Source organism: Pan troglodytes, chromosome 12 (genome assembly GCF_028858775.2).
Source record: "Pan troglodytes isolate AG18354 chromosome 12, NHGRI_mPanTro3-v2.0_pri, whole genome shotgun sequence".
NCBI classification, from domain to species: Eukaryota; Metazoa; Chordata; class Mammalia; order Primates; family Hominidae; genus Pan; species Pan troglodytes.
The window spans coordinates 27884730-27909676 of NC_072410.2; the positions used below are offsets into that span (position 1 = coordinate 27884730).

The 24947-nt window shown below is 44.2% G+C and overlaps 2 protein-coding genes across 6 annotated transcripts in view; one reads left to right on the forward strand and one right to left on the reverse strand.

Annotated features, from left to right (window-relative positions):
- Positions 1–4580: 4580 nt before the first annotated feature.
- Positions 4581–23196, reverse strand: ZNF2 (zinc finger protein 2). Of its 2 annotated transcripts, none has more exons than XM_001143354.5 (5): positions 23024–23196; positions 12627–12698; positions 11275–11401; positions 8614–8727; positions 4581–7785 (listed from the first exon to the last, which is right to left on the reverse strand). In XM_001143354.5, the coding sequence occupies exons 2-5, from the start codon at positions 12657–12659 to the stop codon at positions 6782–6784; spliced, it is 1278 nt and encodes a 425-aa protein (XP_001143354.1). In that variant the 5' UTR covers positions 12660–12698; positions 23024–23196; the 3' UTR covers positions 4581–6781. The 2 variants fall into 2 exon arrangements, with proteins under 2 accessions (XP_001143354.1, XP_009441121.1); XM_009442846.5 differs by having other exon boundaries at positions 5930–7785; positions 11312–11401; positions 23024–23093.
- Positions 23182–24947, forward strand: part of ZNF514 (zinc finger protein 514) — a 42549-nt gene continuing 40783 nt past the window's right edge. The window contains exon 1 of one of the 4 annotated variants that reach the window (XM_063789649.1): positions 23182–23853. Coding sequence is in view for 1 of the 4 variants with exons in the window: in XM_063789645.1 (XP_063645715.1) it covers positions 23693–23738 (46 nt within the window). In the remaining 3 variants the exon portion in view is untranslated. The remainder of the gene's footprint in view (positions 23854–24947) is intronic. The other 3 variants (XR_010149346.1, XM_063789648.1, XM_063789645.1) reach the window with 3 other exon arrangements.

Here is a 24947-nt window from a genome sequence, read left to right on the forward strand (position 1 = left end):
GATTACAGGTGTGAGCCACCGTGCCTGGCTGAGAGTTCTGTTTTTAGACAGGATGGCCAGCGAAAGCCTGGCTGAGAAAGGGGCACATCTGAGCAAAGACTTGGAAAAGGTGACAAGAAAGCCACGTGGCTATCTGGAGGACAAGTTTTTGCAGCAAAGGCCCAGTATGGCCATGACCATCTCCATAGGCCTATGAGACCCCAAGGAGGGGTCTCTATGTGAACCTTCCACTAAATCCCATCTGCCCATCCACACATGCCTACAGAAGTACTTCCTGCACCCTCTGTCACTTCACCTTCCTGTATATCAAGTTTCCATGGCTCTCCACCTCCATTCAACTGGAAAATCATATCAGGTTTAGGAAATAAAAGTCCTGTTCACAAAGAACAGAATGAGAAATGGCTGTTTAGGATAGAAACCCATGGCCACCTCAGGGTCTAGTAGCAGTGCCTTACTTTCTAGGGGGGAACATGAAACTGTCCAGAAAGCATATGCTACTTTCCAGAATCACATACACAGCTCTCTGAAGGGAAGTCAGGGCAACTTTCTAGAAAATCTGAGTTAGGTCTCTTTGAAGTGGTTCACGTGTTCTTTCCCTGATGAATATCTGAGAATGTCCCCCATGTGGACCTGGTGTTCTTGTGGGTTGAGGGAAAGTTCTTGGCTTAGAGCAGTGGAATATGGAGAAGGTTCCACACCTCAGGAACAACCCCATGAAGCCATTTTCTTTTATAGCTTTAAAAATAATGAATTTGTATCCGTTAATTATATTTCTGTGCAATTTTGTTGATTTTGATGAAAATACAAATTCAACTGGAAGAGTTTTAGATAATATAAAACACAACTATAAACATCAATAAACAGTTTTTTAGAAATCCTTAAAAAGATAAATTATGATGGCTTTGGCTTTTAAAAATGTAAAATAGGCTGGGCGCAGTGGCTCACACTTGTAATCCCAGCACTTTGGGAGGCTGAGGTGGGCAGATCATCTGAGGTCAGGAGTTCAAGACCAGCCTGGCCAACATGGTGAAAACCTGTCTCTACTAAAAATACAAAAATTAGCTGGGCGTGGTGGCGGGCGCCTGTAATCCCAGCTATCCCAGAGGTTGAGACAAGAAAATCGCTTGAACCCAGGAGGCAGAGGTTGCAGTGAGCCGAGATTGCACCACTGCACTCCAGCCTGGGGGACAAGAGCGAGACTTTGTCTCAAAAAAAAAAAAAAAGAAAAGAAAAGTAACAGTGAAATTTATAAAGTCTTCATTTTCTGTATTTAGTTTCTAAATGCATTATGAAATGCATAAGACATACAAGAAGCATAAAGACAAGCAAACACCTATGGACCCACCACCTAATTTAAGAAATAAACATTAACACTAAGATTGAAGCCCCTCCCTCATCTCCTCTCTTCCCCTCCATGAGGTAACCACTGTACTAAATTTGGTGTTCATTACTCCATATATTTTAAAATGTGCTTCCTCATTTTATTTGCAGTTTTAAAAATATTTTAAAACATTCCATGTTCACTGGAGACAACTAGGAAGTATAAAAAGGAGATAGGCCGTGCACGGTGGCTCACACCTGTAATCCCAGCACTTTGGGAGGCCGAGGCGGGCGGATCATGAGGTCAAGACATTGAGACTATCCTGGCCAACATGGTGAAGCCCTGCCTCTACTAAAAACACAAAAAAATAGCTGGGCGTGGTGGCACACATCTGTAGTCCCAGCTACTTGGGAGGCTGAGGCAGGAGAATCACTTGAACCTGGGAGGCGGAGGTTGCATTGAGCTGAGATTGCACCACTGCACTCCAGCCTGGTGACAGAGTGCGACTATGTCTAAAAAAAAAAAAAAGAGATGGAATACTATGCAGCCATAAAAAATGATGAGTTCATGTCCTTTGTAGGGACATGGATGAAGCTGGAAACCATCATTCTCAGCAAACTATCGCAAGGACAAAAAACCAAACCAAACACCGCATGTTCTCACTCATAGGTGGGAATTGAACAATGAGAACACATGGACACAGGAAGGGGAACATCACACACCGGGGCCTGCTGTGGGGTAGGGGGAGGCGGAAGGGATAGCATTAGGAGATATACCTCATGCTAACTGACGAGTTAATGGGTGCAGCACACCAACATGGCACGTATACATATGTAACAAACCTGCATGTTGGTGCACATGTACCCTAAAACTTAAAGTATAATAAAATTTTTTCAAAAGAGAGATAAAGAAAAGTGTATAAACTGGCCCGGCATGGTGCTTCATGCCTATAATCCCAGCATTTAGGGAGGCTAAGGCGGGTGGATCACCTGAGGTCAGGAGTTCATGACCATCCTGGTCAACATGGTGAAACCCCGTCTCTACTAAAAACAATACCAAAAATTAGCTGAGTGTAGTGGCACATGCCTGTAATCCCAGCTACTGGGAAGGCTGAGACAGGAGAATTGCTTGAACCTGAGTGGCGAAGGTTGCAGTGAGCCAAGATCGTGCCACTGCACTCCAGTCTGGGTGACAGAGCAAGACTCCATCTCAAAAAACAAAAAAAGGAAAAAGAAAAAAAGAAAAAGAAAAAGTATATAAGCTTTCTAGTCAAAGATAATTAGGGGTAATATCTTGGTGTTGGTCCTTCTTTTTCCATGCATATATGTGGAACTATATTGTAAATGTATTCAAGTTCCAAACATTTTGTAACCTGCTTTTATCATTTCACAATATATCATCATCTTTCTAACTCTGTAAATATCACTGCTAAATGTCACTGATAAACTCCAGTGGAGCTTTCTCAGGCTTTGTCTTCCTTGATTACTTGGCAACTTTGAGTGCTTTTTGACCATTCCCTCTTTCTTGAAAATCTTTTGACTTCTGTGACACGGCTGTCCCCTGGCATTTCTCTGACCTCTCTATCTCCATCTACTCCTTCTCCTTTGAAGTCTCGTCCTGTCTTCACGCCCGTTAAATCTTGATCTTCCTGTGACCCATCACATGAGATCAGATGTGGAATTTTCCACTTGTGGCTTTAGCTCAGCACTCAAAAAGCTTCACATTTTGGAGCATTTCGGATTTCAAATTATAATGGTCAATCTGTGTATACATTTCCCAATCCACTCAAACCCTTGTAAAAGCATTTCAGAGAAGCCCCCTCACTAGGATCCCCATCACCCAACTCAACATACCTACTTTAACTTTCTTTTTACCACAGGAGTCTTGCCTCAATAACATAGACCACTTAGGAACTTGACATCCACTGCAGTCAATCTCTTAGACTTCCTGAGGAATCGGTTATAGCTGGTTATTGAAAATGAACATATTTATCTTGTCTAATGGCTGGCAGCTGGTATCTGTGCTTCCTTCTTCAGCTCTGTGTGATTTATTATGTAAGACTTGCAGAGGGGGTTATTCTTAGAAATGCAGGCCTGAGGAGGAGGGGGTGGGTGTGCCTGAGCCCAGAAGCTGGCCAACCCTCCCACTGGCCCCCTGGCATCGTGACACCCCAGATGCATTTCTGGGATTGGTGGGCCTGCCAACTGTCTGTGCCAGGCTGCGGTGCCCAGCTTTCTGCCATCTGCCATATTCTTTCCATCGCAAGATTCTCTAGCATTGCCAACCTTTCTTTTGATTCATGGAATGCTTCTGTGCCTTTGTGTGGCAAGCACTCAATTCTCTCTTAAAACTTAGAGTTTGGCTGGGCGCAGTGGCTCACACCTGTAACCCCAGCACTTTGGGAGGCGGTGGCGGGTGGATCATGAGGTCAGGCGTTCAAAACCAACCTGACCAACATAGTGAAACCCCGTCTCTACTAAAAATACAAAAAATTAGCCGGGCATGGTGGCGGGCACCTGTATTCCCAGCTACTTGGGAGGCTGAGGTGGGAGAATTGCTTGAACCTGGGAGGCGGAGGTTGCAGTAGCCGAGATCACGCCACTGCACTCCAGCCTGGGCGACAATGCGAGACTCTGTCTCAAATGAAACAAACAAAAAACAAAAACTTGTCATCAGTAATATTATTTCTTTGAAACTCCTTTTAAAGCTTGACATCAGTGATATTACTTCATTTCTTTGAGGCTCAAACCCCTGCAAACACTATCCAGTCATTTTTGCTTTATACCTTAAGAATGCTGATATTCTTCCAATTTGATCAATTTCTAATTCCAAGGTTTGATCCTACTAATGGCCATTAGGTGAAGCCAATACCTCAAAATTTAAGGTCTCCACTACTACATGCCATATTGGGAGATATTAATTACAAGGTAAAATGGCCATTTCCTGTTTTTAGAAGGAAGTGGAACAGTATCCACATTAAAAAAAAAAAAGCTCTGATAACCAAATTTAAATGGGAAACAAAGGGAAAACTATCAAATCCATATCCCCACTCTGTCTCCATTACTACTGTGCTCAAAAGTCCATTGTTATCTTTTCTAAGGATAATAGAGTAAAAAAGATGTCCATTGGAATCCTAAATTTGTTCCAATCTCATCTTGCTGAAAATGGTAGAATGTATTAGAGAAATACCTGACCCTCAATTTACTTTTAACAAGGCAGTAAAAATTCAGAACTCCCAGAGACAGTCATCAGCCAAAAGTTTGTCAATAGTCTCCTTTATTTCCTACTTGACATTATTTAGCAATATCACATATTGTCCACACCTATAGATTCTGTTACGTGTTTTTCCTCCAGTTGCTTTCAAAAGTCCACAGATCAAGTCTTCCCTGCCGTTTGTCTGCTCTAGGGTGAACAGAGTAATAGGGTTGTTAGTAGGTTGGGGAGGGTCTGTTTGGTAATTCAGCTTCTCGAATCTGACTTGAACTTCCAGAGGAAATTCATCTCAATTCACTGGGAATCACGGAGGACAATCTAATTCCAGACAGCCTTTCAGAACCAAGTCCTTTTCTGAGCTTCACCCTAAGCAAAGATCAAGAGAATGCAGATGCCTAGAGTCAAGGTCATCTAGTGCCTAACCTTTAATAAAATAAAAATATCGGCCGGGCACGGTGGCTTACGTCTGTAATCCCAGCACTTTGGGAGGCCAAGGCGGGCGGATCACGAGGTCAGGAGATTGAGACCATCCTGGCTAACACGGTGAAACCCCGTCTCTACTAAAAATACAAAAAATTAGCCGGGCGTGTTGGCGGGCACCTGTAGTCCCAGCTATTCGGGAGGCTGAAGCAGGAGAATGGTGTGAACCCGGGAGGCGGAGCTTGCAGTGAGCGGAGATTGTGCCACTGCACTCCAACCTGGGTGACAGAGTGAGACTCTGTCTCAAAAAAAAAAAAAAAAAAAAAAAAAAAAGGGACTGGGCCCAGGGAAGAGAAGAGTTTTTGGAGTCAGGAGGTAAAGTTCAGCAATGGGGATCACGTTAAGGCAGACCTTAAATATTCAGATAATTTTTCACTAAATAGGGAGCTATTTTAGGTCTTGAGGAAGGCAGTGATGGGCAGGAAGGGGTCATTTGCCAAGACTGGCTTAACAGTAGTAGCAAAATATAACTGTGAGAGAGGTTCTTGGTATTAACCAACTTTCGAGGTGCTTGTTTACTTTCCTAGCTTCTAGGTGCTGGGTTCTGGCTTATTAGATGTGGACAGAAGTGATGTAAGCCTGGGTCTAAGAAAATATCCTACAAATTCCTCTAGCTTTCTCTTCCGCCCTTGTGGTGACTTTGGAAGCCAGATGTTCCAAATAATGAGGCTAGAATAAGACAGAGTGGTTCCCGTCAGGTTTTAAGGGAGACATAGCTCTCTGTGGGCTTGTTACTGTACCACAGCTTAGCACATCCCTCTTCAATAAAGCAGGAAGAACTGGAATTAGAAAGCTACTGCTGCCAGGAGTGGGAGCTGGGGATGATAAAAGTATAGGCTGGGCTGTGAATTCAGAGAAAGTATGCAAATCCAAGAGGTGTTCTGAATGGAGAGAATTTGGTAAGTAGAAAAGTCATTCACTCATATAAATATTTATTGAGCACCTATTAGCAAGGCACTGTGTGAGATACAAAGACCTGTAAGTCACACCTCCAAGTGCTTACAATCTAGTTGAGAGGATAATACATATACATAAATTATAAAACAAACAAACCATCGAGCATAATGGTAAAGAGAATAGATTTTGAAGGTGGACCTGTCTTCAAGACCTGGCATCACCTTTTACCAGCTGGTTCACCTTGGGCAAGTGATTTAATCTCTCTAAACCTCAGGGTGCTCATCTGGAGATGCAGATGGTAACAGTGCCTACTTCATATGGTTGGTGACATGATCAATTAATCTACTTCCTGTAAAACCCTTAGCTGAGTCTTTACCTCATCGCAGGTGCTCAGTAAGTGCTAGCTACTAGCAGTAGAAGTAAGAGGTCTAAAAGCTGGGACACAAGAGAACAATAAAATGCTCCAAGAGAGGGGGACTAACAGCCATCAAAACAACTGTTCCGAAAAAAGAAAATAGTACTGCTCTGATATCATTCTGCCTTTCCCTCCTGTTGCAGCCTCCAGTTTCTTAAAGTGCAGTGATACCTGGGGCCTAGGTTCTCAGACAAGAGGTGTGTCTCCTCCTAACATCTATCCTATTGTCTGACAAACCTCTTCAAAATTTTGTATCTTTAGAGTCATTTCCATGGCCTCCCCTACAGTTCTATAACACAGCAGGAAGGGAGTGCTTATTAAACACTCTGGCGCAGAAGCAGGACAGGACAACGGCAGCCAGAGTGGGTAGAATGAGCAAATGGCAGCTTTAAGACAGGCGAGATCTATCTCAAATTTGTATGGAAGTTCTTGTCCTACCCAAGCTTTTGCCCAACTCAGTCTATTCCCTGTTTGGCGTAACGCCGTTGATGTTGAATAACAGAAGATTTTGAACTGAAAACTTTCCCACACACAGTGCATTCAAAGGGCTTCTCTCCCGTGTGGACACGCTGATGCCGCGTGAGCCGGCACCGCTGGCTAAAGGCTTTCCCACACTCGCTGCATTCATATGGCTTGTCTCCAGTGTGGATCTTCTGATGCTGTGTAAGGGATGAGCGGTCAAAGAAAGCTTTGCCACACTCGTTACACTGATAGCGAGGGTCCCCAGCATGAGCTTTCTGATGTCTATTCAGAGACGAGACACCATAGAAAGCTTTCCCGCACTCGTTACACTCATAAGGCTTCCTGCCAGTGTGGATTAGCTGATGGCGAGTAAGAATGCTTTTCTGGCTAAAGGCTTTCCCACACTGATGACATTCATAAGGACTTTCTCCAGTGTGAATTCTCTGGTGTCGAGTAAGGGATGAACGGTCAAAAAAGGCTTTTCCACACTCGTTGCACTGAAAGGGTTTCTCTCCAGTGTGAATTCGCTGATGGACAGTTAGGGACGAGCGGTCAAAGAAGGCTTTTGCGCACACGCTGCACTCGTAGGGGCTCTCCCCAGTGTGTGACATCAGATGTCTGCTGAGGCTGCTCCTGTGGCTGAAGGCTTTCCCACACTCGCGGCAGTCGTAGGGCTTCTCCCCAGTGTGAGTCCTCTGATGGCGGGTGAGGGATGAGTGGTCAAAAAAGGTCTTCCCACAGTCACTGCATTCCTGGTGTCTCTCTTTAGTGAGAATTTCCCTGGACAGGGCTGACCCTCGCCGCAAGCCTTTGTCCCGGGAGAGGGATTTCTTACGAGTCTCCCCTGAAGGGCTTTGCTTTTCTGTTCCCATCCTGCCATTGGGTGTATGAACTTCAAATTTAGGACACAGAGGACTTTGCCTTCCAAGGCATTCCCTCAATGATCCTTCTGATTTTTTGTCTGAAGCATCGTGAATCTCAGGCTTAGTTTCCCAGTCTGGAACAAACAGAAAACAGATGCAGTTTTTTTCCTGGGCTAGGAAATATTACAGAAAGAAGAGATGCTCCAATGAGTCTGAAAGTAATGTATGGTCACTGCATTGCTTGCTCCCATAGATAGTCTTACACGGCAGGGAGGGACTAAGACCTGGGAGTGAAGAAGGTGGCAGGGAACAGAATGGATGGTGGACACCTCAGAAAACAGGAGAATGTCCAGTGGGAGCATGGCCAGGACAATCAGGAGAGCATGCCGAATAGACAGGATGGCACTCAATAGCAATAGCAAAGTGTGGCCGGGCATGGTGGCTCACACCTGTAATCCTAGCACTTTGGGAGGCCAAGGTGGGCGGATCACCTGAGGTCAGGAGTTCGAGACCAGCATGGCCATCATGGCGAAACCCCATCTCTACTAAAATACAAAAATTATCCAGGCATGGTAGCGGGTGCCTGTAATCCCAGCTACTTGGGAGGCTGAGGCAGGCAGAATCGCTTGAACCTGGGAGGTGGAGGTTACAGTGAGCTGAGATAGCGCCATTGCACTCCAGCCTGGGCAACAGAGTGAGACTCTGTCTCAAAAAAAAAAAAAAGAAATAGCAAAGTGTGAGTGCACAACGTTACAGACGTGAGAAAGTAACACTTGGTGAATATAGATGAATAACACGTTAAGGTGTAGAGGGAAAAAAATGAAAGCTATTGAGTGATATACAATAAATAATAAAGCAGAAGACTTGAATTTGAGAGAAAGATGATACCTGTTATTTCCCCCATCACCCGAATAACAAAAAGCCAAACAAAATTCCATTCTGTCTTGTTCACAGTCAGTTACCTAGAGAGACACTCTCTGGCCATTCTCTCTCCTCAGACCCATGAAGATCTACCATCCACGGCTTGTCCCCTCTCTTCAATTGGAAAATCACATCAGGTTGAGGAACTGGAAGGCCTGCTCAAAGAGAAAGAAACAAAGCAGGTGGCTGTGTGTGATGAAAATAATATCACTCTCCCAAAGCTCAATCCCAGCCTCTAAGACTTTTTTGTTGTTGTTGAGACAGCATCTCACTCTGTCGCCCAAGCTGGAATGCTGTGGCCTGATCTCGGCTCACTGCAACCTCCATCTCCCAGGTTCAAGTGATTCTCCTGCCTCAGCCTCCCAAGTAGCTGGAATTATAGGCGGGTGCCACCACACCTGGCTAATTTTTGTATTTTTAGTAGAGATGGGGCTTTGCCATCATGGCCACGCTGGTTTCGAACTCCTGACCTCAGGTGATCCACCTGCCGCGGCCTCCCAAAGAGCTGGGATTACAGGCATGAGCCACTGTGCCTGGCCACAGCATCTAAGTCTTTTAGAGAGAAAATGCAAAAGGCAGAACGCACAAGCCAAGAACGCAGAGTCCAAAGCAGAGGAACCTCTGGACGGAGGCCAGGACTGAGGCTATAAAAGGAGCAAGTGGCACAAGGTCAGAAGGTTGAGAGAACCCGTGTAGATTCACGTGTTTATTCTTCCCTGTGAAGTGAATGGGAAGTTCCCAGTGTTAGCACTGGTAGGATGAAGGTCGTTGGCTTAGGAGAGATGAGAATGAAATTAAGTCACCTTGAGTAAAAAGTGTATCCAAACTGCCCATTTTTGTTTATTTGTTTGCCTTGAGCATTGTGCTTTCATTGAAACAAGTCTGTCCGGTGCATTCTAGGAAAATTAGAAGTGTATACAAGCAAAAAGAAAAAATCACCTTGCGTACAGTGTATTTTCTTTCTTTCTATTCAGATATCCAAAGACACCCATAAATACATTCTGTTAAAAACTGGATAATGAGGCTGGGCACAGTGGCTCCTGCCAGTAATCCCAGCACTTTGGGAGGCCGAGATGGGTGGATCACCTGAGGTCAGGAGTTCGAGACCAGCCTGGCCAACATGGTGAAACCCTGTCTCTACTAAAAATACAAAAATTAGCAGGGCATGGTGGCCCATGGCTGTAATCCCAGCTACTTGGGAGACTGAGGCACGAGAATTGCTTGAACCCTGGAGACAGAGGTTGCAGTGAGCCGAGATTGCATCACTGCACTCCAACCTAGGCAACAGAGTGAGACTCTGTCTCAAAAAAAAAAAAAACAAAAAAAACAAAACCTGGATAATGAAATGAAGCTGATTTGTAAAGCTGATTTTTTTTCACACAATAAATTTAAAATACCATTTTATTTATATCAGCACTGATCTACCTCACCATTGTAATGGCTACAGGATATGACATTGTACGGATAACATAATTTATTTAATGAATTCCCTTATGATAGAAATTTAGACCATTTTTAACATTTTGCTATTAACAAACAATAGTGTGATGAACATCTGCATACACCATGGACTGCTAGTCCTATTATTTCCTTAGGATAAATTCCCTGAAGCAAATCTATCCATTTTTGGTTATATTAAAAAATAGATCCTGGAAATAGGCTTGGGCTCTAAACTTCCCTTTTGCTGAGGCCCCAACTTGGGAAAGAGGCACTTTCTTATTGGGCCCAAGGATTGTCTACCGGGTTTTCTGTGGATTCTCTGTTGACAAAACGGCCACACCCAGCATCTCCCTGTGGCTCTCTGTCCCTGACCTCAGGGGTTCTATTTTCCTCAATATGCCATCTACTAAAGCCTGTAACAAATGCTCCTTTGATGCCTCCTGAATATTCCATTCTGTTTGGGAGACAATTGGCCTGATTAAGTTAATCTGGGGGGTGTTAGCACTTACTTTTTGACCTGCTTCGTAGGAAATCTGCAATGTGACTCCTTTTACTGCCATCTGCTGCTTATTTTAAGCTGGTTTCTCAATCTGGGCACTCTCTCAGCCTCTCGTGAAGCTCCTGAGAGGTTCTCATAACCTCCAGGAGCCCAACTTTACTTTTCACTAACACCAGAATCAGCAGTGACTCTTAACTTTCTCTTTGTCACACAAGTCTCTATAATTACAAAGTGTCTTCTGTGAGCATCTAAGACTGTACCTAAGACAAATATTCAAAATCAAACATATATCTGGTGACCTCAGAGGCACAACCCTGAATTCCGACAAGATGGCCCCCTACCCCAGCGCACACTCCTCTGGGTGAGCTGAGTTACCTAACTGGCGAATTGGGAGAACTGGGCATATGGAACTCAGCGTCTTCTGCCTGCCCCTCTGGAGCGCCCGCTCCCTGCCTCTAACAGACATTCCGCTCTGTCCCTCAGCTCTCGCTGGCCCTCCCTGAATTTTGCCGGGCAGGCTGCTGAGCGAGAGAGCCTATGGTCATCCAGCACTGCCCATGGCTGGGGAGGCATGTCTGCCCAATGCTGGGGTTCAGTATTGAGCCCGCCGTTGCTGTACTCTGATGCCACATCTTTCGACTCTTACTTTATCTCTCAGGTGGCTCAGAACTCAGCGGGGAGGAGAACGGTATTAATTCCTCAGCCCTCTCAGCCCCACATTAGCATAGTACAGACTGTACCTCCTCATGGAGACTCCCCTTACCCAATGACACAATGCTGTTATAGTTCTCCAGCATCACCTCCTTGTAGAGGTCCCTCTGTATGGGGACCAGACGACTCCACTCTTCATCTGTGAAAACCACGGCAACGTCTTCGAATGTCACTGATTCCTGAAAATACAATCACATTCTCCCTTACTCTTAATCCTTCTCTTTACTTGGACCAGACCAAAAATGTCAAAGATGACAGCCCTGGAGGGCGCATGGTGGGAGGAAAGAAAAACAGTTCTGACTGAGTAGAACTTTAAAGCATTTGGGAAAAGTGGCCTCATCACCCAAGACATGAAGTTCTTGGTCAGAATCTCACACCACTATACTTACAGCTGAGCTTCTGAATATCAGACTCTTTTTTCAGACTTCTAAAAATAGCACAAAAAAATTCCTGTGTACCCTTCACCTGGCTTCCTCAACTGTCAACATTTTCCACATTTACTTTATTTTTCTGTCTCTCTCTAGATACACATTCTCCTATCTTTTTGTTAGGCCTCTTGACTAACTTGTCAACATCATGTGTCTTTAATCCTAAATATTTCAGTGTGTATTTTGTAAAAACAAGGATGTACTGTTGTTATAATCACAGTATAACTATAAAAAAAGGAGAAAATAGCATTGATCTTATACTATTATCTAATCTGCAATCTTACTCAAATTTCACCAATTGTCTTTTTTTTTTTTTACAAATCCTTAGAATAATGGTGTTGATTAGATCATCTGTAGGATCCCTCTCATTTCATTCTAATGCTCTGTGATTCTGTAAGATTGCATCTCTTTACCTTCAGTTCTAAAACCTCAGATGAGTCTCCAGTGTGTCTGCAAAAGTTCTAGGCCAGGATGCAGAATTTAAGACTCTGCCCTCGGGCAGGAATGCAGCAAGCCACACAGTCTCTAGCACAGGAGACTCTCTTCAGGGCTCTTAGCACCCCACAGAGGTGCTCTACAGTGTGTATCGCACACCCCAGCCTAGCCCCACACTCCCTGGAACACTGGAGCCTCCTCTCAGTCCACACATGAATGTACCAAAGGGACTGTCAGGACCAGAACCAGCCCACTATTCCCCCAAACCTTCCAATCAGACCCTACCATTGGCTTCTAGGCAAAATCACTCACAGTGAAGGCTCCAGGAGTTGTAAGGCTGGTGACAAGCTAATGGGCACATGCTCACAGCAAGAAAAGGTCACTAAAGGATACCTCAAGTCAAATAGGAAAGAAATACTCCCTGTGGAGTCCTTCATCTGCCTGGCTGGGTCTGCTCAAAGAGGCTCCAGGATAGAGAAAGAAAAGTGGTTACATTCTGGAGATGAATGGAGTATTTCGGGAACACAAAAGTCCACCTCACCTGGCATCTGGTGGTCGGAGACACAGCAGCCATTCTCTCCTGTGTGCTCTCCTTGTGGACAAGGGCAGAGTCCTAATGAGGCAGAAGTGGAGGGTGAGAAAGAAGGTAGTAGAAAGACCAGTCCTGTCGCATAGTCTTTTGACCCATGAAGCACATACCAGGGGGATATGTCATCCTCAATACCTTACAAAAGGGGGTCTAAGTAAAGCAAGGCCAGGAACAATCCCAGACCACCCCAGAATTAGAGCCAACAACCATGGAACTGTGAATTAGACCACAATGTGGTGGTGGTTTTTACCACGATGCTAGAGGCAGAGTTCTATTCCTGAGAGTCAAGAACTATGTAAGATTCACACAGTACGTAAAAATTCACATTCAATATTGCCCTGAATGATTACTGGGCAAAAGCCATTAGCAATTTTATAAATGACTACATGGACAAGACATATCAAAGACAATCCAGTCTCTTCAAAGGAAAAATACCCCACTCATAGCCCTTGCTAAAGGAGCATCCCTTGGGCAGCCAGGTTTTGTACCATGTGACCCTGTGTCTTATTCCCGGAGCCACACTGATTAGGCCACAGGTGGGTAATGCATACATGACTAGTAGATTGAGATGTGATCTGGCTTGAAAAGGTGACATCCTTCCTTGGGAATGTGAACTAAGAAATGTCAGGACAAGTGGGTGACGAGCTGAAAGGATATCATGAAAGGACGTCCTGAAGTAGCCACAAGGATCGGGGAACCAAAGTTACCAGCAGCAGAACCCATGGGCACATGGGAGGTACAAGGTAGAGAAAAGGTCATAATAGACCACGGGACCAGAGGCAGGCAGGGGGAAGCCCAGCGCAGTCCCATCAGCGGTGAAACACTGACGCAAAGACCTAATTCCTGGGGAAGCCCTCACCTCACCTAGCACCACCCATGGGCTCCAATTTCCATGCAAACCATCCTTATTTATTCATAGATTGCCATAATACTCTAACTGTCTTGGGCTCTGTGCAAGATCTTATCACTAATTCCCTTTACTGGGATTAGCTAAGTCTCAGTTTTTCACAATCAAGAGTCTAATTAAAACAACAGACCAGGCACGGTGGCGCATGTCTGTAATCCCAGCACTTTGGAAGGCCGAGGTGGAAGGATCACTTGAGGCCAGGAGTTCTCAAGACCAGCCTGGGCAACATAGCAAGACCTCTGTCTCTATAAAAATAAAAAAATATAAAAATAAAACAAGAGCATTAAATCCCACATTTCTGGGATTTATGGTGGCTGGGAGATGGTGTGGTCCTGGTGAGGAGGAGGAAAAGGCATATTTGTGGTGCACTGACCATTCTCCAACAGTCAAGGGGATATGGTCACTGCTTCTTGTGACTCATTCATTCATCCTTCTATTCAACCAGCATTTATTCAGCACCAACTACTTATATCAAGCACAGAAAAACTGTCAGACAGTGTCTTTGTCCTCCAGAAGCTATAGCTTAGCACAGAGAACAAACAAGTAAATGAGATAATATTTCACTCCAGGATGCATTAAGAGCAGCAAAGCGATATGCACAGCAATCCATGAGAGCACCTCAGAGGCTCACCTAACCCAGCAGGGAGGGATGGAAGGAGGAACTCTGCAGCTTTCTTGACAGGAGTGGGATCTAAGCTAAGTTTTCATTTGTGGGAGGAGCTAGAACATTCTAAATCTTGAGAAAAAAACCTCAAGTTTTTCAAAAACAAGGAGGCAGGTCTTTACATGGAAAGGATTAACAATAAAAATTAGCTTAGAATGGTAGAAGTCTAGGCTGTGAGCAGTGCTGTGGGGAAGATGAGGGAAAAGAGGTAGGCAGAGGCCAGTTTCATCGAGGAGAGCTTTGCATGGCCCTTTCTCCACAGGCATGGAGATTACTGAAGGATTTGGGTGTGGACATGTCATCACATCTGTGCTTTAAAAAATCACTGTGACTTATAGCAAGGGCCTTGAAACATACTGTTTGACCCAGCAATTCTCTCCTAGGAATTTATACTAGGAAATAAGTAATGATATATTATATATACACAGCTTTTTATGACTCATCATTAACACTAACCCTTATTGACAGCTATGTTCCAGGGCACTTCCTAAGCACTTTATATGTATTATCTCATTTAATCTTTTCAATAAGGCAGCAAAAATTTGAAATACCTTAAACATCTGGAGACTTGGTTAAATAATTTATGGCCCAGTCCATACATACAATGGAACACTATTAAACATCATCTTGGCCTGGCACGGTGGCTCACGCCTGTAATCCCAGCACTTTGGGAGGCCGAGACATGCGGATCATGAGGTCAAGAGATGGAGACCATCCTGGCCAAAATGGTGAAACCCAGTCTCTACTAACAATACAAAAAAATTAGCTGGGCATGGTGGCGTGTGCCTGTAGTCCCAGCTACTTGGGAGGCTGAGGCAGGAGAATTGGTTGACCCTGGGAGGCGGAGGTTGCAGTGAGCCAAGATCGTGCCACTGCACTCCAGCCTGGCGACAGAGCAAGACTCCATCTCAAACAAACCAAACCAAAACAAAAAAACCCATCATCTTAATAACAACTAGCATTATTGAGTATTTTCTATTTGCCAGGTACTGTGCTAAGTGCTTTTTATAAGGCTAATTTAACTCCATCCTCATAAATCAATAAGGTAGGCACTATTTTACAGATTAGGAAATTAAGGCTTTGTAAGAATCTGAGGTAGAACTTGAAACCATGTCTGCCTGGGAGGTTTTAACTTTCATGCTACTACGATTTATTTTCATGAAAAGATAGCCACATCAATTACAGACCAATAGACTAGAACAGAAAATCCCAAAACATAACCAAACATTAGGGAAGCCTGATGTATGACTGAGGTGGCATTACAAGTCACTGGGGAGAAGATCACTAGTGATAAACTGCAAACAACTTCAATGTCCATTAATCAGATAAAGGATTTGTGAATATATATACATTATCTCATATATGAATATTATATATGAATATATGTGTATTATACATTATATATGAATATTATACATTATCTCATGTTAACAGAGATAAATTGCAAAAACATAATTACTGGGCAAAAAATAAGTTATAGAATGACTTACTGTATAATATTTACATAAAATTTAAAAACAGGTAGATAATACCTACAAAAATCTATTAACACATGGGACAATAAGCACCAAATGTGTACATATCTGAGAAGAAAGGGAAATAAGACTGGGGAAGGATATCCAGGATACTTCAGCTTTATCTGTAATGCTTTGTTTCTCACACACACACAAAAAAATCAACAACTGGAAAAAAACCACAAAGAACGGCCGGGCGCAGTGGCTCACACCTGTAATCCCAGCACTTTGGGAGATCGAGGCGTGTGGATCACTTGAGGTTAGGAGTTTGAGACCAGCTTGGCCAACATGGTGAAATCCCGTCTCTACTAAAAATACAAAAATTAGCCAGGCATGATGGCACGTGGCTGTAGTGCCAGCTACCCTGGAGGCTGAGGCAGGAGAATTGCTTGAACCCAGAAGGCAGAGGTTGCAGTGAGCTGAGCTCACGCCACTGCACTCCAGCCTGGGTGACAGAGTGAGACTCCATCTAAAAAAAAAAAAAAAAAAAAACCACAAAGAAATTCAAAACACTTGAAGAATGCACACTTTTAAAATTACATATTTGTACATGCACATTATGTATAGAAAAAGGAAAAACACATATTAAAATGTAAATGAAATTTGAGTGGTGAGTTATAAGTTATTTTTATTTTCTTACCATTCTTCATATATTTTTTTCAACAAGAGTAAGTCCTTATTTTGGTGTACAGAAAAAAATAACAGGAAGGAAAGAAGGGTGGTGTGCAGAAAAGTTATAGCAGACCTGAGACTGCTATTCCTAGAAAGTTCCGCTTGCATGCTGGCCCTTCGCTGGCAGCTGGAAACTTCGATTTTGAGAGGGTTCCCCAGTTCCCTAAGAGATAACGGTGGTCTACTATGCCTAAACTATTTGTGCAAACAATGTCGTTTATGGTGAACATGTGCTCTCCTATTGGAGGGTCTGGAATTTTGGTATGTGTTAGGCAGACGGGGGCTATGTGACTAGCCCTCAATAAAAAACATGGGCTCTGAGTCTCCAATGAGCTTCCTTGAGCAGAGACATCACACTTGTTGCTGCATTTTCGTTGCTGGGGGAAGGAGTGTGCTCCATGTGACACCCACATGGGAGAAAGAGAATAGAAGCAAGCCTATATACGGATTCCTCTACCCGGCTTGTCTTTTCCCCTTATGATCTGGCTGCCTATCCTTGCAGGGTCATCATCATACTCTTAGCCAGAAGTACAACTACGGGTCGAGTCTTGAGTCCTTCTAGTGAATCCCTGAACCTGGGGTGATCCTGGGGACCCCAACACAGGTGGCCACACCACACTGAGTGGCTGTGGTGTGATGGGATTACAGGAAGGAAAGAATGGAGGTGAGTAGACCATTGAGGAGAGTGTTATAATTAAATAAGAAAGATGACAAACTGAATGAAAGCTGTGAAAGCAGAAATGTTGGAAACTGCTGTCAAGCTATTAAGAACAGACAGGCTGGGCGCGGTGGCTCACGCCTGTAATCTCAGCACTTTGGGAGGCCGAGGCGGGTGGATCACGAGGTCAGGAGTTCAAGACCAGCCTGGCCAAGATGGTGAAACCCTGTTTCTACTAAAAATACAAAAATTAGCCAGGCACCGTGGCGGGCACCTGTAATCCCAGCTACTTGGGAGGCTAAGGCAGGAGAATCGCTCAAACCCGGGAGGCAAAGGTTGCAGTGAGCCGAGATCACACCACTGCACTCTAGCCTGGGTGACAGAGCAAGACTCTGAGTTGGGGAAAAAAAAAAAAAAAAAGAAGAAGAAGAAAAACAGACAATACACTGGCTGGAAGAAGAGGCTGAAGGTGATGAGGGCAAAGATGACGCCCGGGTTACCAATGCGGCATGAATAACGATGCCGTTCATGGAGATAAGGTACAGAGAAGGACTGAAGGGAAAACCAATGAGTACAGTTTTGGACATTCAGAATTTGAGCCGACCCCACATCTTTGAATAAGAAAACTCAGATGACTCTGGCTCCCACTGGCCAGATAAATAATAAAAATCACTAGCGCTAAATAAAATAATTTGAACTTTGAAGGACTATGAGTTTCATATTCAAAATAGAAAAGTTAATATAAAATATGCCATAAAAGTTGTAATACAAGGAAGGCAATGTTTAAAACTTTACTTACATAAAAAGGTACTTTTTTCTATTAATTGTATGACTATTCATAAAGTATAGATGTACCCTCGGGATAGATACTTGTATCTACTCATATAAGTATGTAAAAAGAAATTTGGAATGGGAATAAACCAGGTAATTCTAGATACAGAACTACATACCCCAAACAGGGAGGACTAATCAGTACTGGGGCCACACGTAAGTATCAAGTAGAAAGAGAAATGGGCTCTACTAACAATGAACCAACCTCTGCTTCCAAAGAAGCATAGTAACTGTGCAGACTTCATCCTTTCTCCCTTAGGATATGTCTCCCTACAGCTAGACTTATGAATCAAACACAAAAATAAGGAAGAATTAAGTTTTCAAAAATGTCAAAAGACCAGATCAATAGATATTTACTGGTCTGTTTGGTAGCATTTAACTCTATTCTATAACAGGTCTATCATATTCTTGGATATTTGGGGATTTTCTGTTCTAGTCTATTGGTCTGTTACCTATGCTATCTTTTCATGAAAATAAATCATTATAGCTTAGAGTTAAAAGTTGCCAGACAGCTCAGGGTTATTTAACAATGGGTTCACACTGGCCAAGCAAAATTTTAAAAGAATATTACCTTGAGGGTGAATACCAGTTTGCAAAAACTACGTGAAAAGCAAAAACTTATTGGAAAAACAAGTTTAGCTAAGTATAAGCAAAAACTAATAAACAAAAAACACCCCCAACCTAACGGGGAGAGATTAGGGTTTGAATCTTGCTGGGAGGAGGCAGATATAAACACAAACAGAAACAAAGACATGTCAATTGATAACCAGAGCATGCAACGTGTGTTGTCTAAAAGTATTCTTTTCCTTTTTGGTCTGTTAAGATTCGTCCATCACAAGAGGGTATCCAAATATTACCCTTAGGCCCTAGAAATAAGTCAAAATTAGCATTTAGAGATACAGGAAAGTGTAGTCATTGGGAGTACAGGCTCTGGAGACAGACTGCCTGAAATCAAAATCCACCTCTGCCTCTTCCTACCGGTGCTACCTCAGGAAAGTTTCTTAACCTGTCTCAGTCTGCCTGTTTGCAAAACTGGAATAACGGAAGTAATATCTCTTGCAGTTATCTTGATGCTTAAATAGGGTAATACATGTAACACATTTAGAATAATGTGCTAAGTAAAGTTAGTATAAGCTAATGTAATGTAATAAGTAATGTTATAATTCTAGGAAGGTAGACATACTGAAAATATTAATTACACTGAGTTGTTGCATTTTTTTGTTTTTTTTGAGACAGGGTCTCGCTCTGTCTCCCGGGCTGGAGTGCAATGACATTATCTCGGCTCACTGCAACCTCTGCCTCCCCAGGTGAAGCGATTCTCCTGCCTCAGCCTCCTGAGTAGCTGGGATTATAGGTGCCTGCCACCATGCCTGGCTAATTTTTGTATTTTTGTAGAGGGTTTCACCATCTTGGCCGGGCGGGTCTTGAACTCCTGACCTCAGGTGATCTCCCCACCTTGGCATCCCAAAGTGCTGAGATTATAGGCATGAGCCACTGTGCCTGGCCGAGTTGCTGCTATTTTAGAGTAGGTTTAAATGTAAGTGCAGTAATAACTTTGGAGTCAAAGTATTTCTATATGTTTGTCTAAAGCACTGGAGCTTTTTGAACAAATCAAACCATATCCAAAACTGCAGTCGAAACTGCTCAGTGTTAAATGTTTAAAGACAATTTTCAAAGTTTTGTTTATTAGATTACAACTTTAATTAAACTGAGCACTGAACGAATTACAAATGGTGGTGAACATATAAGCTCCCCAGTTATTAAACAACCAGTGGATATTCCCAAAGTGCTCCTCATCCATAGACTTCTCTCCCCATTAGGTTTAGACTCCACCAGCAGTCACTTCAGTAAGCTCACTGACACTGAAGACTTCTCAAATCCACCAAACTCACAGGGAGTTACTGCTAGCCAAGAACCACCTCCACTTCTGTGTTCTCTTTTCCTATCCCTGGATCTCAGAGTATCACTGGAGAAAATGTCCCCTAAATTCAGTCTATATCTTCAAACGAGCCCTTGACATCGTCCAGAAAGCTTTTACTGCTCCCATCTTAGCTACATGGCTATTCCAAACCTCCATGGGTACCATTCAATTTCCACATAACTTTTGTCTTCTACCACACCAAAGATTCCCAGGAATGAGTTTCAAGGGAAGCAGGTTTATATGGTAGAAAGCATTCCACAAGCATGGAATTATTAACCATGAAGCCTTGGATGAGTTACTTAAGCCAACAGTTGTTTACCACCTAACTCACAGCATAGTTATAAATGGTGAGACCATTAATATAAAGCATTTATCATACGGTTCATTCAACAAATAAAGTTCTCTTCCTTTCTACTGCCCAATGCAATCCATCCACTCATCCCACTATTCGATGAATATGTACCAAGTAGCTGTTATGTGCTAGGGCAGCGAGATGTGTGAGGTCAACAAGACAGAAATGTCTGTCTCCAGGACTTTACCTTTGTGTCCTATACCCTGGGTTCCACTGTTTTTCACATTGCTTCCTCTCAGAATTTGTCCCTGCACTTCCCAGTATTTTTTTTTTTTTTTTTTTTTTTGAGACGGAGTCTGGCTCTGTCGCCCAGGCTGGAGTGCAATGGCACGATCTTGGCTCACTGCAACCTCTGCCTCCCAGGTTCAAGCGATTCTCCTGCCTCAGCCTCCTGAGTAGCTGGGACTACAGGCGCGCGCCACCATGCCCAGCTAATTTTTGTATTTTCAGTAGAGACAGAGTTTCACCATTTTGGCCAGGATGGTTTCAATCTCTTGACCTCATGATCTGCCTGCCTCAGCCTCCCACAGTGCTGGGATTACAGACATGAGCCACAGCACCCAGCCCCCAGTCTTTTTTTTTTTTCCAGCATTTTCCACCCCAGTAGCACTTTCTTTCAACATCTTCAAAGACATACAAGCCTCCTCTACCTGAAACTATTTTCACTGAATCCCATGACCTCCTTTTAGCAAAGCAGTTCTCATTTAGGTTGTCCTTTCATGATCAAACTTTTTGGAGAATAATAACCTACTGACTCCACACTGTTACCACTTACTCTTCTCCAGTCCCTGTTTTTCAGCTTTTGCCCCTCACACACCTGAAATGGCATGCTTGAAAACTACTTTTTTTTTTTTTTTTTGAGACGGAATTTCACTCTTGCCGCCCAGGCTGAAGAGCAATGGCATCATCTCGGCTCACTGCAACCTCCACCTCTCGGGCTCAAGTGATTCTCCCACCTCAGCCTCCCAAGTAGCTGGGATTACAGGCACCCGCCATCATGCCCTGCTAATTTTTGTATTTTTGTAGAGACGGGGTTTCACCATGTTGGCCAGGCTGGTCTTGAACTCCTGACGACAAGTGATCTGCCCACCTCGGCTTCCCAAAGTGCTGGGATTACAGGCATGAGCTACCGCACCTGGCCTACCAATGCATTTCTGGTCCCATTATCTCTATTTCTTTCTTTTTTGAGACGGAGTCTCGCTCTGTCACCCAGGCTGGAGTGCAGTGGCGCAATCTTGGCTCACTGCAAGCTCCGCCTGCCGGGTTCATGCCATTCTCCTGCCTCAGCCTCCCGAGTAGCTGGGACTACAGGCGCCCGCCACCACGCCCGGCTAATTTTTTGTATTTGTTTAGTAGAGACGGGGTTTCACCGTGTTAGCCAGGATGGTCTCGATCTCCTGACCTCGTGATCCGCCCGCCTCAGCCTCCCAAAGTGCTGGGATTACAGGCGTGAGCCACTGTGCCCGGCCATATTATCTATTTCTCTGTAGCTTTTCACTGTTCGGACAAGCTTCTGCTTATTCAAGTGGTTACTGTAACTGCTATGATACTGCACTAGCTTTTCTTCCAACCACTAAAATTGCTGTCTTTCTGTGACTCTTTTTCCCCACTTTTGCCCTGGAAACATGGATGCTGCCCATAGCTCAGTCTTTGTACTTTCTTCGTTTTTGCCATCCCTCAGAAAGTCCATCCACATTCAGGGCTCCATTTTCAAACTCTACAGATGTCCATGTCCTGTAATTGTATTGTAATTTTACAATACAACTGTACTGCATTCTTCCAGACTCATCCTGCATTTCCAAATGACTGCAAACCTTGAATCAGGCGTTCCACCATCACCTCAAAACTATCTTCCTTTAGGCAATTCCACACATCAACGCCTCTTCCTGGCTTTACATTTGTATCAGATGTTTTATTGTTCTCCCAGGTGTCCCAAATTCAAACTCTTACCTCACTCTCTTTCCTCCCAAATCTAGTCACCAGGCCCTTTTGACTCTTCTTTTGCAGTGTCATCTGTATCCTTCCCTTTCACTACCACCACCATAATTCAAGTCCACAACATCTTACTTCAAAACTACCATACATTCCTAAGTAGCTCTCTGCTACTGGTCCTTTCCCCTCTCTAGTCCTGAATGTGACCTCTAGAATAACTGTCTCCAAATAGTTTCATTCGTGTCAGTCCCTGGATCACACCTATATAAGCCACCTTGCCTACTGAGTCTTGTCCTGATTCTCTGAGTCCCGGGCCCTGGCTCCCAGCGTACCTTTTCTTCAACCTTGTCTACCACTGTTCCTGCATTTCTGTAAAAACTATCTCCAGCTCAAATCTGCCTAACGCTTAGCTGCTTCTTTCGTGGTTTTTGTTTTGTTGTTGTTGTTTTTCTTTCACGTCAAATCCCACCTCCTCCATGAAGCCCTCCAGCACTCGTGCGGAGGCCCAGGGCAGGGAGCTAAATGAGGCAATCTGAGGCGCTGTCTGGCAAAGACGGAGCGGCAGCATCCTAGATTTGGTGTCAATTCCACCCACGTTCATTAAGCACCCATTATGGGAAGAAGAAACGGGAGAGGCGGAGGAAGACTCCAAACCTCCAACCTTAAAGTCCGGGACCGACATACAATGGGTGCCCAGACCCCACGGGACACACGCACACACGGGGGTGGGTGCACAACTTTCCGTCCGCACCGAGACGTCGCGACACACGCTCTGCAGGCTGGCCTCGCCCGTGTCACCCCGTTTTGCTCCCACAGCACCTCCCCAAAGTTCTCATGTCCCCTCTCTCAGCTGCTGCGCTCACTCCGCTCCTTGAAGACACACACCCACAACCCTCACCTCCGGCACAGAGTGCTCGGGACCCGGGAAGACGGCGCCTCTTCAGGTCGGGAAACCAACGCGCCTGCGCAAAGGGTCCTGGCGACTGCGCTCCCAATCAATGCGGGGCCTTCGCAAGGACTTCATCTCCCAGAAGTCTCGGCGCCCGGTGCGCTTTAATATGACGTCCGAAAATCTGTGCAAACGCCGGCTTCCCGTGGCTGAACAGGATCCAAAATGGCAGCGCGGTCGCCTTAGCTGGGAGAGCGAGCCGTTGTGGATGTTTGGGAGATTTATGGTCACCCTGAAGTACTGCCTGCCTCTAGTGTCGCGTCCCTCCAGTATCCGATGGGAGCGTCGTCCGCAGGGAATATGTCTCTCTGATCCTGGTGCCTCGTGTCCAGCCCTGGGGAAGACCGAGACGAAATCGAGTCAGCTGGCGTTGGGAGAGGGCTTATTTCCGCTTCCGCTTGCCCACTTTCAGGAATTTGATTCTGAGAACAGGGCTGCGGTTCCAGGCAGGGTTTGTACACATATTTGCGTTGGAAGGAGAGAGGAGCCTAGGACACATATGTATTAACTGTGCAGCTGGTCCGACTCCCGACAGCTTCAGCGCACACCAGCCGGCCTTGGAGTTGCTGGAACGGCCCTGGCTGCAAGCTGGAATCACCCGGAGAGCTTTCGACATTGATGCCTCAGGCCCAGCTGTGGAGCGACAGTTTGAAAAGAGCTGCAGGTGACTATAATGTGCAGCTAAAGCTAGGAATCACTGAGCTACATCTCAGGGAAGACTGAAAATTACAAAGAATATGATAAAATCTTACTTCAGGAACAAAGCTACGTTTTTCCAGGTTAATTTATTAGTGGTTTGGGTTTTTTTAAAGTTTTTTGTGGGTACACAGTAGGTGTGAACATTTATGGGCCACCTGAGATATTTTGACACAGGCATGCAATACGTAATAATCTCATCAGGACAAATGGGATATCCATCACCTCAAGCATTTATCCTTTGTGTTACAAACGATCCAGTTATATTCTTTTAGTTACTTTAAAATATACAATATTATTGGCTGTAATTACTCTGATGTGCTATCAAATACTAGTTATACTATTTCTTATTCTATTTTTTGTACCCATTAACTATCCCCACTTCCCCACCCCACCAACCCTTCCCAGTCTGTTAACCATCCTTCTACTCTCCATCTCCATAAGACTACACTTTCATTCAAAAAATCCAAATTGCTCACCATAAGCAAGGCACAGTTACAAATATGAGTAAGTTACTGCCCCAAATGAACTCTTGGTCCAATGGAAAAAATCAGAATGTAAAATCACAATAGAGGCAGTATGTTCTATAATTATGTCACATTCAACATACTATGAGAGTACAATGGAGGAAGCTATTAACTATGGCCGGGAAAGGTGGGAAAGGATTCCTTTCACTGGTATACTTAAATACTTAAGAAAAAAAAAGTGTGATCTAAACAGCGAATAGTACATGCAAAGGCATAGTCTAGAGGATAAAAGTGAAAAGAATTAGTAGCAAAATGAATGCCTTGTGGATGAGGTTTAGGGGCCAATAACTATCTTGAGGTAAGGCCAGGTCGTGGCTGCCTTTGTGTTGTACTAAGGGGTTTGGACCTTCCTAGGAGATTAGAGCTTGATTAAAGTCACAACATCCACAAGAGAAATACTTTTTGTTGTTGTTGTTCCCTTCTGTGTGGTGGTTTTTATTATTTAGCCTTATACTGAGGGTGGAAACTGGGGTCCTGAAAGTGTTTCCTTCTAGAATATTCCCCACCCACTGGCAGGCCCTAGGCTTTGTCTTTACTGCTTCCAGGTAGCTGCCAAAGCGGAAGTTTATGTGCTCTAGGATTTAGCAGTCTAAAAGTCAGGTTTGTTGCTCGATTCTCAGAATTCTAGCTCTCACTTTATTTATTTTTTG